The 12856-nt window shown below is 57.5% G+C and overlaps 1 protein-coding gene across 1 annotated transcript; it reads left to right on the top strand.

Moving 5' to 3' along the window:
- The first annotated feature begins 2228 nt into the window (after positions 1-2228).
- On the top strand, positions 2229-11824 carry ALDH3A1 (aldehyde dehydrogenase 3 family member A1). Its single transcript, XM_023653610.2, has 11 exons — positions 2229-2357; positions 5139-5305; positions 6932-7163; positions 7745-7830; positions 8060-8268; positions 8910-9027; positions 9517-9658; positions 10296-10462; positions 10883-10982; positions 11402-11532; positions 11616-11824. Exons 1-11 carry the CDS (start codon positions 2312-2314, stop codon positions 11628-11630), a joined length of 1413 nt encoding a protein of 470 aa, XP_023509378.2. The 5' UTR covers positions 2229-2311; the 3' UTR covers positions 11631-11824.
- Positions 11825-12856: the final 1032 nt, after the last annotated feature.

A 12856-nucleotide genomic window follows, 5' to 3' on the forward strand; every position in this document is an offset into this window, starting at 1 on the left:
CACTTTAATCGTTGTTGCCTTTGCTTGTTTTCGCCGGGTGTCTCCATGGTTCTCCTTCGGGAGGTCGACTTCATGCTGAAAGATGAGGGAGATGAGACGGAGGAAGGTGCCTTAGAAGCAATGAAACCTGCAGAGGAGCCTCCTGGAAGCGGGGGTGGGGGTGAGGCTGGGGCTGCGGTGGGGCCCAAGACCAGGGAAGCCTGGGGCTCTGGGGGCTCCTCTCCCAGCTTCCTTCCTCCGTACCCTTTTTCACATGAGGAAGCTGAAGCCTAGAGAAATTGAATAACTTGTCTAAGGACACACAGCTGGTAGTGTTCAGCGGTTGGGTGAACACTTCTGCTGAATTGAAGAGGGAGCTGAAGAGTCAGACCTGGGCAGGGTGGGGTTCAGGGCCGTCCAGGAAGCCAGCAAGAGGACGAGCAGGCTGTCTCCTCAGGAGCTGCTGCCGCGAGTCAGCTCCAGTGGCCTTGGGCCTAGCATCCTGCTTTCCACTCAAGACCCAAGTCCCTGGGTGAGTCTGGGCGGCCTTGTGGGGTCCACGCCACCCTGGCCAGGCTGCAGCAGGGCCCCTGGCTGGAGCCTCGCTGAGTTTACAAGCAGAGGGGAAGGGCCATCCCCAAAGAGGATTAGGTGCCACCACCAGAAAAGGGGGAGGGTTCCAGGTTGGCACGAGAGGCCTGGTCCTCCCCAGCTCCAAGGATGCCCTACCTTCTGCCCACACCTGGCCCAGGCATGACAGGCACCAGGTCCCACCAAGGTTCCCTTCTGCTATTTCTGGGATGTTTCCCATTCTGTCTAGTTTGGGGTCTTGTCACTGCTTGTCTGCATTCCTGGCAGCTGCCGCTTTCAGACTGGACCTCTTTAAGGCTATGCCCTATCCAGAGGGAATCTCTAAAAATGAAATTATCAGACACAGGTCTCTATGATAAGCTCCTTCATACCCCCCCCTCCCCCCCCCAGTCTGGCCCAGTCCACAGGCCTCCATGAGTCCCCTGCCTCGGGAGCCTCATCCACACCACTTTGTCTCCTGCCTCTGTGCTTTTGCTTTTGCTGTTCCAAGCCCCTGTGCTGTTCCTTGCCTGAACACCTCTCACTCAGTTCAGATGCCATTTCCCTTTATGGGACCCTCATCTGAGTCCCTGTAGCCTCCTGTACATATTCAGGTCACCACAGGTTTCACAGTATTTTGAAGTGTTCTGTTTATCCATCACTCAACAGGTATATATTGAGCACCTATCATGTGCCAGGCAGTGTTCTAGGTGCTGAAGGTACAGCAGTGAGCAAACCAAATCCTGGCTGGCATTGTGTGTATGCTGTGACAGCCAGCAAATAAAATGAGCAAACAGTGTGTCAGAGAGTGATAAATGCTCTGGAGAAACGGAAAGTGGAGGAAGAGGACATTCAGTGACTATGAGGGGCTGGGGCTGCGTACAGCTCATTGCACAGAGCCATGAGGGGGAAATGTGGGGGAGGGCAAGCTGGAGGGCGGGGAGGGCAAGAACACATCCTCAGGGGCTCGTGGGCACCACGGGACCTCGTGTTTTCCTCCTGCAGCCTGCAGGTGGGTAAGGGTGGTGGGAGGCACCTGGCAGGAGGAGGCCAGAGTCCATGGTAGCAGGGTGGGTGTGAGGAGTGACCGGATGTGTCTTTCCTTCCCAAGAACCCCTGGTTTCCGGGGTGACCACAGGGAGGGAGGCTCCTGGTATTCTTATCGGTTCTTGCCCCTCTTCTCTGACATTCAACAGAAGGCCCCACCTGTGTCAGTGGGGCCGCGTGTGGAAAGCCCCCGGCCTGGGGCTCCCCAGGGTTGGAGATCTCTGCCTCGATGGGGCCCTGGCACCTGTGCACTTGGGGCAGCAGATGAGGGGGACAAGAATGTGCCTGTGCAGTGGCGTGTTTAAGGGGAGCTGAGTGCACACTCACTGTGACTCACCCTCCGCCCACTGCTGACCTTACGTAAGCCGGGAATGGAGAACAGCATCTGGCAGCTGCACTGTGGAAATGTGGGAGAGGTCCCTGCCAGGCCGGATCAGTCAGCGGCCCCCATGCCCGGGGCAAACGCATGGGTTCCCTTTGAGGATTAGATGTGAGCCCCACCCCAGCCCTCACAGACACATTTTTGCATTTCAGAAGAGAACAAAAACAGACAACCCGAGGCTGAATCCTCGAGGTGGGGCTGGCAGAGGTCTGGACTGTGCTACACCCTCATTAGAATACTGTTTTTGTTCTTCTTGCACAAACTTCCTGGGCAGGGACTCCCAGGTCCACGTGGGGGGGAAGAAACATCCTTAAATGTGTCCCCTCTAGGCTGATGCTCATTCCAGGAGCTCCAGCCACCAGGAGGGGCTGTATCAAAGGTAATCCTCTTCCCTCAGTTCTTTTTTTTTTCTCCTCAGGTAGGAATGTCTGTCTGGATTCTGCACTGGGGCAGGTCCATCTCTGTGGCTGGTCCTTCCCACCCTCCAGGGCAGCTTCTCCTGAGAATCCCCAGGTTGGGTGCCCTGAGGATGCAAAGCCCCCTCTGGCAGCTCTGCCATCCCCTGGCACCGGGAGGTGGAGGCCCCAGGGCCCCGTGGAGCAGGGGCACCAAGGGGATGGTAGGTGAGAAGCCTTGATTCACTCACCCAGAAGACAGCACAGCCCAGTAGTTATGGCCGTGAGCAGCGGATAGAGACAGAAACAGTTCAAATCCTGACTTTGCCATTCGCTAACTGTGAGACCAAAGACAGAGCACTCCCTCATCCGCCAAATGGACTCCTAACTTGTCTTCTTCCTGGGCACACCCATGCTGATGCTGTGAGGATCAAAGGGGATGATGGGGGGGAGCAGGCCACGGGATGCCCGGGGGCAACATCGGCACAGGTGCGGTGGGCGGCACACAGGGGTGCGGGAAGGCCGACTGGTCCTGGGAGAGGACTTCCAGCTGCTCCCCCCGGGGTGCCAGGCACAGTGTGAGATATTTCAGGCTCCATTAATCTTCGCAGTAACTGAGGCCGCAGCTGTCATTAACGCTGTCCTCAGAGGAGGCCCTGCAGGCTCCTTCCCAGAGGCCACGCAGTCTCAGTGCTGGGCTGGGGGCCAGCCTGCTTGGCCTCACTCACGCCAGGCTCTTCTGCCCTGAGCCGCCTGGTCTTGGTGGCTGGTGGCCAGAGGCTGCTGCCCTGGTGTGACCACACAAGGCTGAGAAGGGGAACAGGACCTTCCTGCAGGGCTGTGTGGCTGGAGTTGTGGTCAGCAGGGGCACCCAAGGGTCCCCTGGGTCCCAGTGAGGACGCTTCCTCCAGCCTCCCGCCAGACCTGGGGTGGGAATGGCACCCCTCCGCTCTGTGCAGAAAGCCTGGGGTGGGGCTCAGCACTCTGCAGAGGTGGGCAGTGGAAGGAATCAGAAACACTTACTGGAATTCAAGCAGGATTTTACATATATATATATATATGGTTATTTATTATAAAATTATATATAAAATGTATATATGTATATACATATATATAAAATGTATGTATATTATATATGTATATACATATATAATATATAAAATGGATATATGTAAAATGTAAAAATGCATAAATGTATATATGTAAAACATATAAATACATATATGCAAAAAATTATACCATATATAATAATATATATACATATATATACCATATATTATATATACCATTTATATTATATCATATATACATGTATTTATATACATATATAGCATGTATATGGTATATATACATATATATTATGTATGGTATGTACAATTTTTTTGCAAAATGCAAATAGCTTTGTGGTTTTTCGTGACGGTGGAAGTTCCGTGGTGCTGAAAGTGGGGAGCTGTCTCTGGGAGGGCAGTTAGGAAGCGCTGGGGGAGAAGCGAGACTGACTTTCCTCTGTGCCTCCTTTTGTATCTTTAGAACATGTTTACCTATGCAAAAAGTTTGCAAACATTTTAAAAAATGCAAGCTCATGGCAAAAAAGCCAAACAGTCCAGAAGATGAAAACAAAGACCACCACTAATTTGGCCCCCAATTGTTACTGTGTTGGGGCTGTCCTTCTGGTCTTCTCTTGCACATGCACGCACACATACATGCAGACACGGGCACGTCTTGTGTGCCTGTTGTTCCGTAGCTTGTCTTCTTTCCTATCCCTCATGCCTGGGACACATCTGGCTAAAAGACCAAGTTCCTCAGACTCGTCTGTGACACAGGTGCAGCGGGGCTCAGTTAAATGTCTGATGGACATTTAGGATGTCTCCAGCATTTCTGTTGTATGCAAACTTGATGAGCTTTGTTATTCATGAATGTTTAGGAATGCTGTCATTTCTATAAGCTCCTGAATGTGGACCTACAATGTCACAGAGAAATATGTTTTAAAGGCTTTTGCTAGATGTAGCCAAACGGCCCCCAGAACGGCCATCCCAATTTGCCAGTATGGTTTCTTGCACTGGTAGCAGGAATCCCCTCCACACTTGCGTGTCGACATCTGAAGCTCTGTGAGGCTCCGCTGGCAGTCGCTCTGTCTCTCCCAGGTGTCCTGGGCATGCAGTGCTTTGAACACCGAGCCTGGTTCTGTGTGGGAAGGAACCAGTGCTTTGAGAACAATGCCTCAGCCAGAACGGCGGGCAGTGCGGGAGTTTTGACGCTGGGTTTTCTAGGCTGAGCTGGGGTGTGGAACGCAGCTTGGGTCTCAGGTCTGCTCTAAAAGGCGGCCTGCTGGGTGCGCACAGATGCTGGAGTGTTTGCCTGGGAGTGTCACCAGCTGCGCAAGCAGGTAGAGGCGGGGGTGGAACCTGAGAGAGGACAGGCGGGCCCACCCCAGCACACTGCTAAGAAGCCACCATCAGGAATTATATTTAGCACTGCTCGTCACCGCTTCCCGGCCCTCACTGCCGATGTTTGCCATCTGCCCAGGCGGGTATCGAGAGAGCCAGGAAGATCCAGACATCTGGCTTAGGGATCTGAAAGGCAAAAGAAGGCCATTTTCCCAGTGCTCCGAGGCAGAGCTTCCTCTTCCTATAAAATTAACGTGGCGGAAGAGCAGGAAGGGTGCTGCCCTTGAGGCCCCCAGGTCCCAGTGACAGTGCTGCGAGCTAGGACGCAGCCCCAGGCCCGGCCGCGCCGGTCCTCCTTGGAGCGCTCTCTCTCCCCAGGCACCATGAGCAAAATCAGCGAGGTCGTGCAGCGGGCCAGAGCCGCCTTCAACTCGAGCAAGACTCGCCCCCTGCAGTTCCGGATCCAGCAGCTGGAGGGGCTGCGGCGCATGATCAAGGAGCGCGAGAAGGACATCGCGGGCGCGCTGACCGCCGACCTCCACAAGGTGCTCCCTCCCACCGAGGGCGGCGGCCCTCCCAGGAGGAGCCACAGCTGCCGTGGGACAGCGGGACTTCCCGGCGTCACAGCGCGGGGGCAAAGATGGGACCGTAATAGGAACCATTACTGCCTGAGTTTAGGACACCTGCTGCGCACCTGGTGCTCTGTGTGCCCAGCTCTTTGCATAGCATGGCCCTTAGTCCTCAAATGCTCTGTGACTGTCAAGACCCTTTAATAGAGGGCAAAGTGCAGCCCAGTCCCATCTGCCACCGAGGCGGGTCCCACGGGCCTCTCCTTCGCCTTGTTCCAAGCGCAGAGGCTGGCACAGAGGCTGGCTGCTCCTTTCCCCCATCTGTCTGCCATTCCCTCCTGGCTTCACTTCCTTCTCCATCCGGCCTGGAGTATGAGGCTATCCATTTTAACCATCTCCTGCCCACGTGGCGTCCTGAACTTCTGGTCTCCTCATTCCTCCAGCCTCAGCCCCGCGTTTTCCACACCAGGGAACCGCATCGCTGGGCACCCCATAGGGCACCCCACTCTAATGGCGTCCTCTCTTCCTCCCGCCCCGACATGAGCTGCTTCATCCCTCAGCCTGTGCAAAATCAGACACCCCAATTCTCAAACCCTTCACCTTGCTGCCCCCCAACTCATCTGGACTTGCTTCTACCCTTCCATCTTGACTTGGAGAAGAGACGGGGGCTTTGGTGCTGTCCCCCTACATTTCAGGCCTCTGTGCTGCTGTATTTTTTTAATCTCTCAAGATTTCTCATCTTAAAACAAAAAAAGACGACAAGAAAACCCGCTCTGTTGATTTCACAACTTCTGTTTTGTTCTTTGCAGCCAAAGTTCATGAAATAGCTGTATATTCTGCTGTCTGCTTCTCCTCTCTCCTCACCCCTGCACACCGGTTGGCTTCCTCCCCACCACTCCAGGAGGATCCCAGCAGCCCCGGGGCCCACTGCCCGCCCCCTCCCTCCTCTGGCTGAGCTTCTCCTGCATTTTTTCCTTACTCTGTTTGGTGGCCTCTTTCCTGTGTCTTCAAGGTAGTCTTCCTAGCGCTCCATCTTGGTTCAAGTCTCATTTTAATCTGTAAGTGTTCCCAGACACTCATCAGCTTGGTCCTCCCCCACACACACACTAATGATGCTCAGATCTAAACCCACTCCCCAGGCGTGGCTCCATCATTTGCTGGCCCTCCACCCTGGGGGCCTCTCCGGTGCCTCAAACTTGACATGTCCAAACCTACCTGGGGCCCAGCACTGGCAGAAAGCAGCCCTTGCAGACTCACCCCCCCAATGGCTGATCCTCAGCCCTGCCCCCCGTTTGCCTCCTCTGGCCCAACCCCAGGCCTGGGGAGCCCACGGTGAACAGCCCCCATAACCCTGGGAGCTGACCATCCCAGGCTCTGTCCAACATGCCCACCCACAGCCCTCCGAGGTACAGATCATGCTCCTAGTTTGTAGATTGGGAGTCTGAGGTTAGGAGAGGTGAGGCAGCTCATTCAGGGTCACAAAGCTAGGGACCAGTGAGCCAGGACCCACAGCCATCCCTCGTAACTTCCCACACTCAGAGCGTGGGCCGGATGGCACTCGCTCTGAGGCCAGTGAGCTCACACACAGACCTCTCACCATAGAACGAATGGAACGCCTACTATGAGGAGGTGGTGTATGTCCTGGAGGAGATTGAGTACATGATCAAGAAGCTCCCCGAGTGGGCTGCAGACGAGCCCATGGAAAGGACTGCCCAGACCCAGCTGGATGAGTCCTACATCCACTGGGAGCCCCTGGGCGTGGTCCTTATCATCAGTGCCTGGAACAACCCCTTCAACCTCGCCATCCAGCCTATGGTGGGAGCCATAGCTGCAGGTACCGTGGGCTCCGTTCTGGGAGGGGGAGTCATGAGGGATCACCAGCCCCCACTGCAGAGTGGGGCAGGGGGGCTCAGGCCTGTGAGAAGAGGGAGCCTGGTGTCAGGTATTAGTGATGGGTCTGTCTTTCACAGGAGGCTGTGGGGCCAAACTATTTAGCCAGGCCTCCTGGAGGCCCAGCCAGGCTCAGATGTCCACACGGCCTGCCCCTCCCTGCCTGTGTGTGGACGGCTGGGCTGCTCTCGGCTAAGATGTATCAGGGCTTTCTTACCAGCCCGAGCCAGCTCTGCTCTCCAGCCAGGCCCTGAGCACTTCTCTCCCCCTTCCTCCCACATCTCAGCAACTGTAGAGGGGTAGGTGGTGTAGCTCCCGCGGCATGTGCCGTGTGCATGATGTGTGCACTCCTGCAGCGTATGCCAGGTGCGTGATGTGCGTGCCCCTGTGGGCTGTGCCCGCAGTTATTCTGTCCACTCTTCCAAAGACACAGAAGATGGAGGGAGGCTCTAGGCGTGTCACTGAGAGGGCAGATCATTGGGGCAGGGCCATCCAGGTGTAACCCTGAGTCTGTGGGCTCTGCAGGGAATGCAGTGGTCATCAAGCCCTCGGAGCTGAGTGAGAACATGGCGAACCTGCTGGCCACCATCATCCCTCAGTACGTGGACAAGGTGAGGTTCTCTGCAGGGCTCAAGGAGAACTGTGAGGGGCCAGGACCTTGGGGGATTGACACATAGTGAATTCTTGCAGCAAGGGGCCAAGCTCTGGGTAGGGGTGGGAGCAGCTGGCCTCTCCCATTGGGGTGAACGGAGCCCCTGAGCCACTTGGCAGTGGCTGCTTGGGCAGCGTGAGGAGGGGCTGTGGTCTTTTCTGAGCCTTGCCTCTCTCCTCGCGTGGAAGGATTTGTACGCCGTCATCAATGGGGGCATCTCTGAGACCACAGAGGTGCTCAAAGAGAGATTCGACCACATCCTGTACACGGGAAGCACAGGTGTGGGGAAGATCATCATGATGGCCGCGGCCAAGCACCTGACCCCCATCACCCTGGAGCTGGGGGGAAAGAACCCCTGCTACGTGGACAAGGACTGTGATCTGGACATTGCCTGTAGGTGAGGAGGCTGGGGACTGTCTGCGCAGGAGTGGCCCTTCTGGCTGCCTCCTAACTCACGCAGACTGCAGTTCTGCTCCGAATGGCACAGACATTGTCCTCGCCCTCACGGAGCCTGCAGCCCTGGGCAGGAGCTGGGGGGCTGGGTACCGCGTTCACAGAAGGGGTGTGGGCAGTCGGGGAAGGCTTCCTGCAGAGGAGAGGTCTAGCCAGAGCTCTCCTGCCTTCCATTTCCCACGCTCATGGCCTCTGAGGTGTGGGGGCCTGAGTAGGGGTGACATCTGGCCATGCAGGGCCCACGGGCGTGAATGGAGATTCACAAAGGCTGCCCAGACATCCTCCAGAAATCCCCCACCGGTCACTGATGATGTTAGGACACGTGGTGCCACAGGCCCCCATATGTATTCAGGGACACAGGTCAGCTCAGCCTGGAGTATAGACGTGAGTGGGAGGCTGAGGGAGCCCCGGGGGAGAGCTCACAGCTTCCGGCTCCTGCAGACCGCAAGCTCTCCTGCCGACGACTGCGAGCTTTCCTCCCTTGCTCGGCCCGTTGGGCCTTGGCCTTGAGTGAAGGGAGTAAGAGGCTTGCTCCCCGGGAGCTCCCCGCCTCTCGGGATGCAGTCTAATCTGGGATGTTTGCAGACGCATTGCCTGGGGGAAGTTCATGAACAGCGGCCAGACCTGTGTGGGCCCTGACTACATCCTCTGTGACCCCTCCATCCAGAACCAAATCGTGGAGAAGCTCAAGAAGTCCCTGAAAGTGAGTGTCGGCCTGGGGCGGGGGGAGTGAGAGGCTGGGTGGCAGTGAGGAGGGCATGGACTTCAGAAAATACTAAACCTTTTTTTAAAATAGTACACACTCACTGTAGATAATTTGGTAGAGGTTAAAAAGCATGAAGAAGGGGAAAAAACGCCACCCAGAATCCTGTCACCCAAACATAGTCACTGCTAGCTTGTTGGTTTTCCTTTCTGTGAATACACACGTTTTTCCTAACGTAATGTCCAGACAGCCGTGTGTATGTTCCTTCCACCCACGTGGTCCCACAGCACTTCACACGCCCACAGAGCTGGGCAGCGCCCCGGGTGTCACGGCAGCCTGGGAGTCCTTGGTGTCACAGAGCCACCGCCCACTGCACTGGCCAGGCAGTGCCCACGTGTGCTCCCAGGGCTGGGTCGCTGGCCACCCCGCAGCCTTTGGCCACGATGAGTGTCCACGTCCTTCCTGAAGCCTGCCACCTCTTCTCCACAGGAGTTCTACGGGGAGGATGCCAAGAAGTCCCGTGACTACGGAAGAATCATTAACTCCCACCACTTCCAGAGGGTGATGGGCCTGATGGAGGGCCAGAAGGTCGCCTATGGAGGCACTGGGGATGCAGCCACCAGATACATAGGTGCGTGCGCTCACCCCTCGGAAGAGCACCGCCTGCCCATCCGAGCTGCCAGGGTCCCCGCAAGTTGGTGGCAAGTGGGCACAGATACTTGAAGAGTAGATGCAACCCCGTTGTAGGTATAAATTGCTTTGGCCAGTGGGCCTGGGGCAGGTGGGGCTCTTGGCAGGCAGGGCTGAGTGCAGTCCTGGGAAGCCCCCCTCCCCACAAGGCCCAGAGAGTGGCTTCATCTCATCCCCACTCTGCAGTGTCTGCAGGGGAAGAGAAAAGCAGAGGCCACAGAGCCCTGGGGTGCCGAGCTGGAGGGGCCCCCAGTGCCTAGGCTGGCGGTCACAGATGGAGCCTCTGATGTGCTGGGACACTGAAGAGCTCTGGAGGGGCTCAGGTGGCCGGCAGAGCACGGGGCCTGCCCCCTCGAGGTGTGGACCCTGGGCTCCCCCGTGCAGGCTAATCCACGTCCTGCCTGTGGTCCGCCAGCCTGGAGCCCGGGTGGGCGGGGCCTCGTCCCTGCCCTCTCTAAGTCTCTAAGCACCGCAGCCTCGTCTGTAAAGGAGTCGAAGGAGGAGCTAGATGCCTGGCTGTGTGGGCGGGCGGGCGGGGGTCTCGGTGCTGGCTGACTCTGGCTTGATTCCTGCCTCAGCCCCCACCATCCTCACGGACGTGGACCCCCAGTCCCAGGTGATGCAGGAGGAGATCTTTGGGCCCATATTGCCCATCGTGTGTGTGCGCAGCCTGGAGGAGGCCATCGAGTTCATCAGCCAGCGCGAGAAGCCCCTGGCTCTCTATGTGTTCTCCCTAAATGACAAGGTGGGCCCGGGGTGCCCCTCCCAGGGTGCTGGGCTCTAGGGCACAGCACTCACGTAAACAAGATCTAGAGGGCCACAGACCTGGGTGCAAATCCAGCTGCACCTCTCACTACTTGGGCAAGTCACTTAAGCTTTCTGAGTCCCTTTCTTCTCAGCTCTGAAGTAAGGACAGTGGCGTCCATCTCAGAGCACTGAATGAGATGCTCATCAACACTGTGCCCTGAGTGCAATCCCAGGAACTCTTTCCCCACAAAATACGTGATATGTGGGGAGGGGGGAGACCCCAACTGGGGCTCAAGGGGACCAGACCGCAGCGGGGCTCTCCCTCCACCAGCTCGCATCCTTGAGGCTCCAGGACTCGTCCAGACAGGGCGGGGAGTCCTGGGGCAGGACGCTGAGGCTGGGGCTGCTGCTGTTGCAGGTGATTAAGAAGATGATCGCAGAGACATCGAGTGGCGGGGTGACGGCCAACGACGTCTTCGTCCACGTCACCCTGCACTCTCTGCCCTACGGGGGCGTGGGTGAGTCTGGGCTGAGCTCACTGCCTCCCTGGCCCCTGCAGGTGTCCCCTCCCACCCCTGGGCTGGGAATTCAGGAGGGAGTGGAGCAGCCCTGGGCCTCAGCCTCCCACTAAGCTCTTCCAAGAGGTCCTCTGGTTTCGGCCAGCACAGACGTCAGCCACATTTAACCTCGAAACTCTAGAGGGTCCTAAAGGTCCCCTGGTGCACGGGGCCTGCTTCTTGGAGGCCCCGAGAGGCCACACAGCCATCCAGTGGCGTACTGGGATTAAACTCTTGCTGGGCACTCTCTCTGTGTTCCCAAGTGTGGACACCCCAGGGATTGGCCACCCCTGGGAGGCTCTGAGAAGAGGCGCATGAGGGTTGTGGCAGGGTCTGGGGGTCTCTGGGCCACCTGGGCCTGAGCCGACTCCTCCCCGCAGGGAACAGCGGCATGGGATCCTACCACGGCAAGAAGAGCTTCGAGACCTTCTCCCACCGCCGTTCTTGTCTGGTGAGGCCTCTGCTGAACGATGAGTCCCTCAAAGCCAGATACCCCCCGAGCCTGGTCAAGGTGAGAGCTGCGGGTGGGCTGTCGGGGAGACTGGGCTGCCGGAAGGACGAGGGCCTCACTGCCTCCTTGTGTCCTCCTCACAGATGGCGGGTCACTGAAGCGGCTGCACTTGGTCTCCCCACACTGCGCCCTCGCCCTGCTCTCTAGCCCCTCTGAGAATTGCTCCTGGTGCCCCCTTGCTCCTCTGTGGATCATTGCATGCCCCCACTCCTGTTCGGGCCCCGGGCCTCACCCCCGCAGTCCTTGCCCCTTTGCTGGACACATGGAGACCAATAAAAGTTTTCCAGCCAAAGGAATGTGTGTGCGTGCTCCAGCGGCAGCCCCACAGCCCCGCCCCCTCAGTCTTCTCTGCTGTGTCCCCAGCCGCGCCCCGGGTTACCATCCTGACAAGTGGTGAAGGCCTCCCCAAAGCCTCTCCTTAGCCGCTGGCCTCAGGGCGGGGGGTGCTGGTGTTGGCAGACATTTGTCTTCCATCTAGACTTTCGGACGTCAGCCCCATTTCTGGCTGTCCAGAGATGGGTGACAAAGGAGGCTGAGTCTTGACAACAAGTGGCTCAGAAAGCAGAGGCCAATGCACTCCTCTCAATTAGATTTGGCATCTAGGGCAGGGGTCCCTGGTGAGGACATGTGGTGGTCAACACGAAACCCCTTAGGTGATTTCAGAGTGCTGCTCCTGGGGGCGGAAGGACAGGAAGCCAGGGCAGCCCAGGAGCCATGGTGCCCTCCACAGCTGTTCGTCAGGCAGCGCTGGGCCCACGGGGCTGGCCTTGGCGGCCTGAGGAACTGGGTCAGGGTCCAGGGAGGACAGTCTGAAGCCGGGCATTGGTCAGAGCAGGCGCCAAGCATCGGTCCAACCTGGCCGGCAGGCGAGTGAGGACAGGCGGGCAGGCGGGCAGCAGGCCCTCCCTCCGGGCACGGAGCACCACTGTGGCCTGCCCGTCTTTGGGACGAGTGTGGCCGTGCTCACAGGAGGTTCACTGTGAAAGCACAGCTGGCCCCCACTCTGTCTGCTGTCACGGGTGTCCAGGCCCTGCCCCAGGCCCTCACCCCCTGCCATCCCTCCATGACTGTGCCACGTGTCCCTGCTCCCAACACGTGTCCCCCTCCCCTCGGCCTAGGACCCCACCTCCCCCAACCGTGCCTGCTCCTGGCCTTCACTCTTGTGATTACCTCTTTCTCCTCCATCATCAGTCCCCCTTTTGTGCTGGATCATTCCTAGTCTCTAGTATCTCACATCCTATCTGCCCCACACCCCCTAAAAAAACCAAATACAACCCAAAAGGCCCTTAAGCTGTTACTCATGCTTTGTCCCCTGGTAAGGGTC

The sequence above is a fragment of the Equus caballus genome, chromosome 11 (genome assembly GCF_041296265.1).
Source record: "Equus caballus isolate H_3958 breed thoroughbred chromosome 11, TB-T2T, whole genome shotgun sequence".
In the NCBI taxonomy this organism is placed as follows: Eukaryota; Metazoa; Chordata; class Mammalia; order Perissodactyla; family Equidae; genus Equus; species Equus caballus.

Coding starts and splice junctions, on each gene's coding strand:
- ALDH3A1 (XM_023653610.2), top strand. CDS start 2,312: ATGCTCATTCCAGGAGCTCCAGCCACCAGGAGGGGCTGTATCAAAG. Junction 7,164..7,744: donor GGTGGGAGCCATAGCTGCAG/GTACCGTGGGCT, acceptor TGGGCTCTGCAG/GGAATGCAGTGGTCATCAAG. Junction 9,028..9,516: donor AGCTCAAGAAGTCCCTGAAA/GTGAGTGTCGGC, acceptor TCTTCTCCACAG/GAGTTCTACGGGGAGGATGC.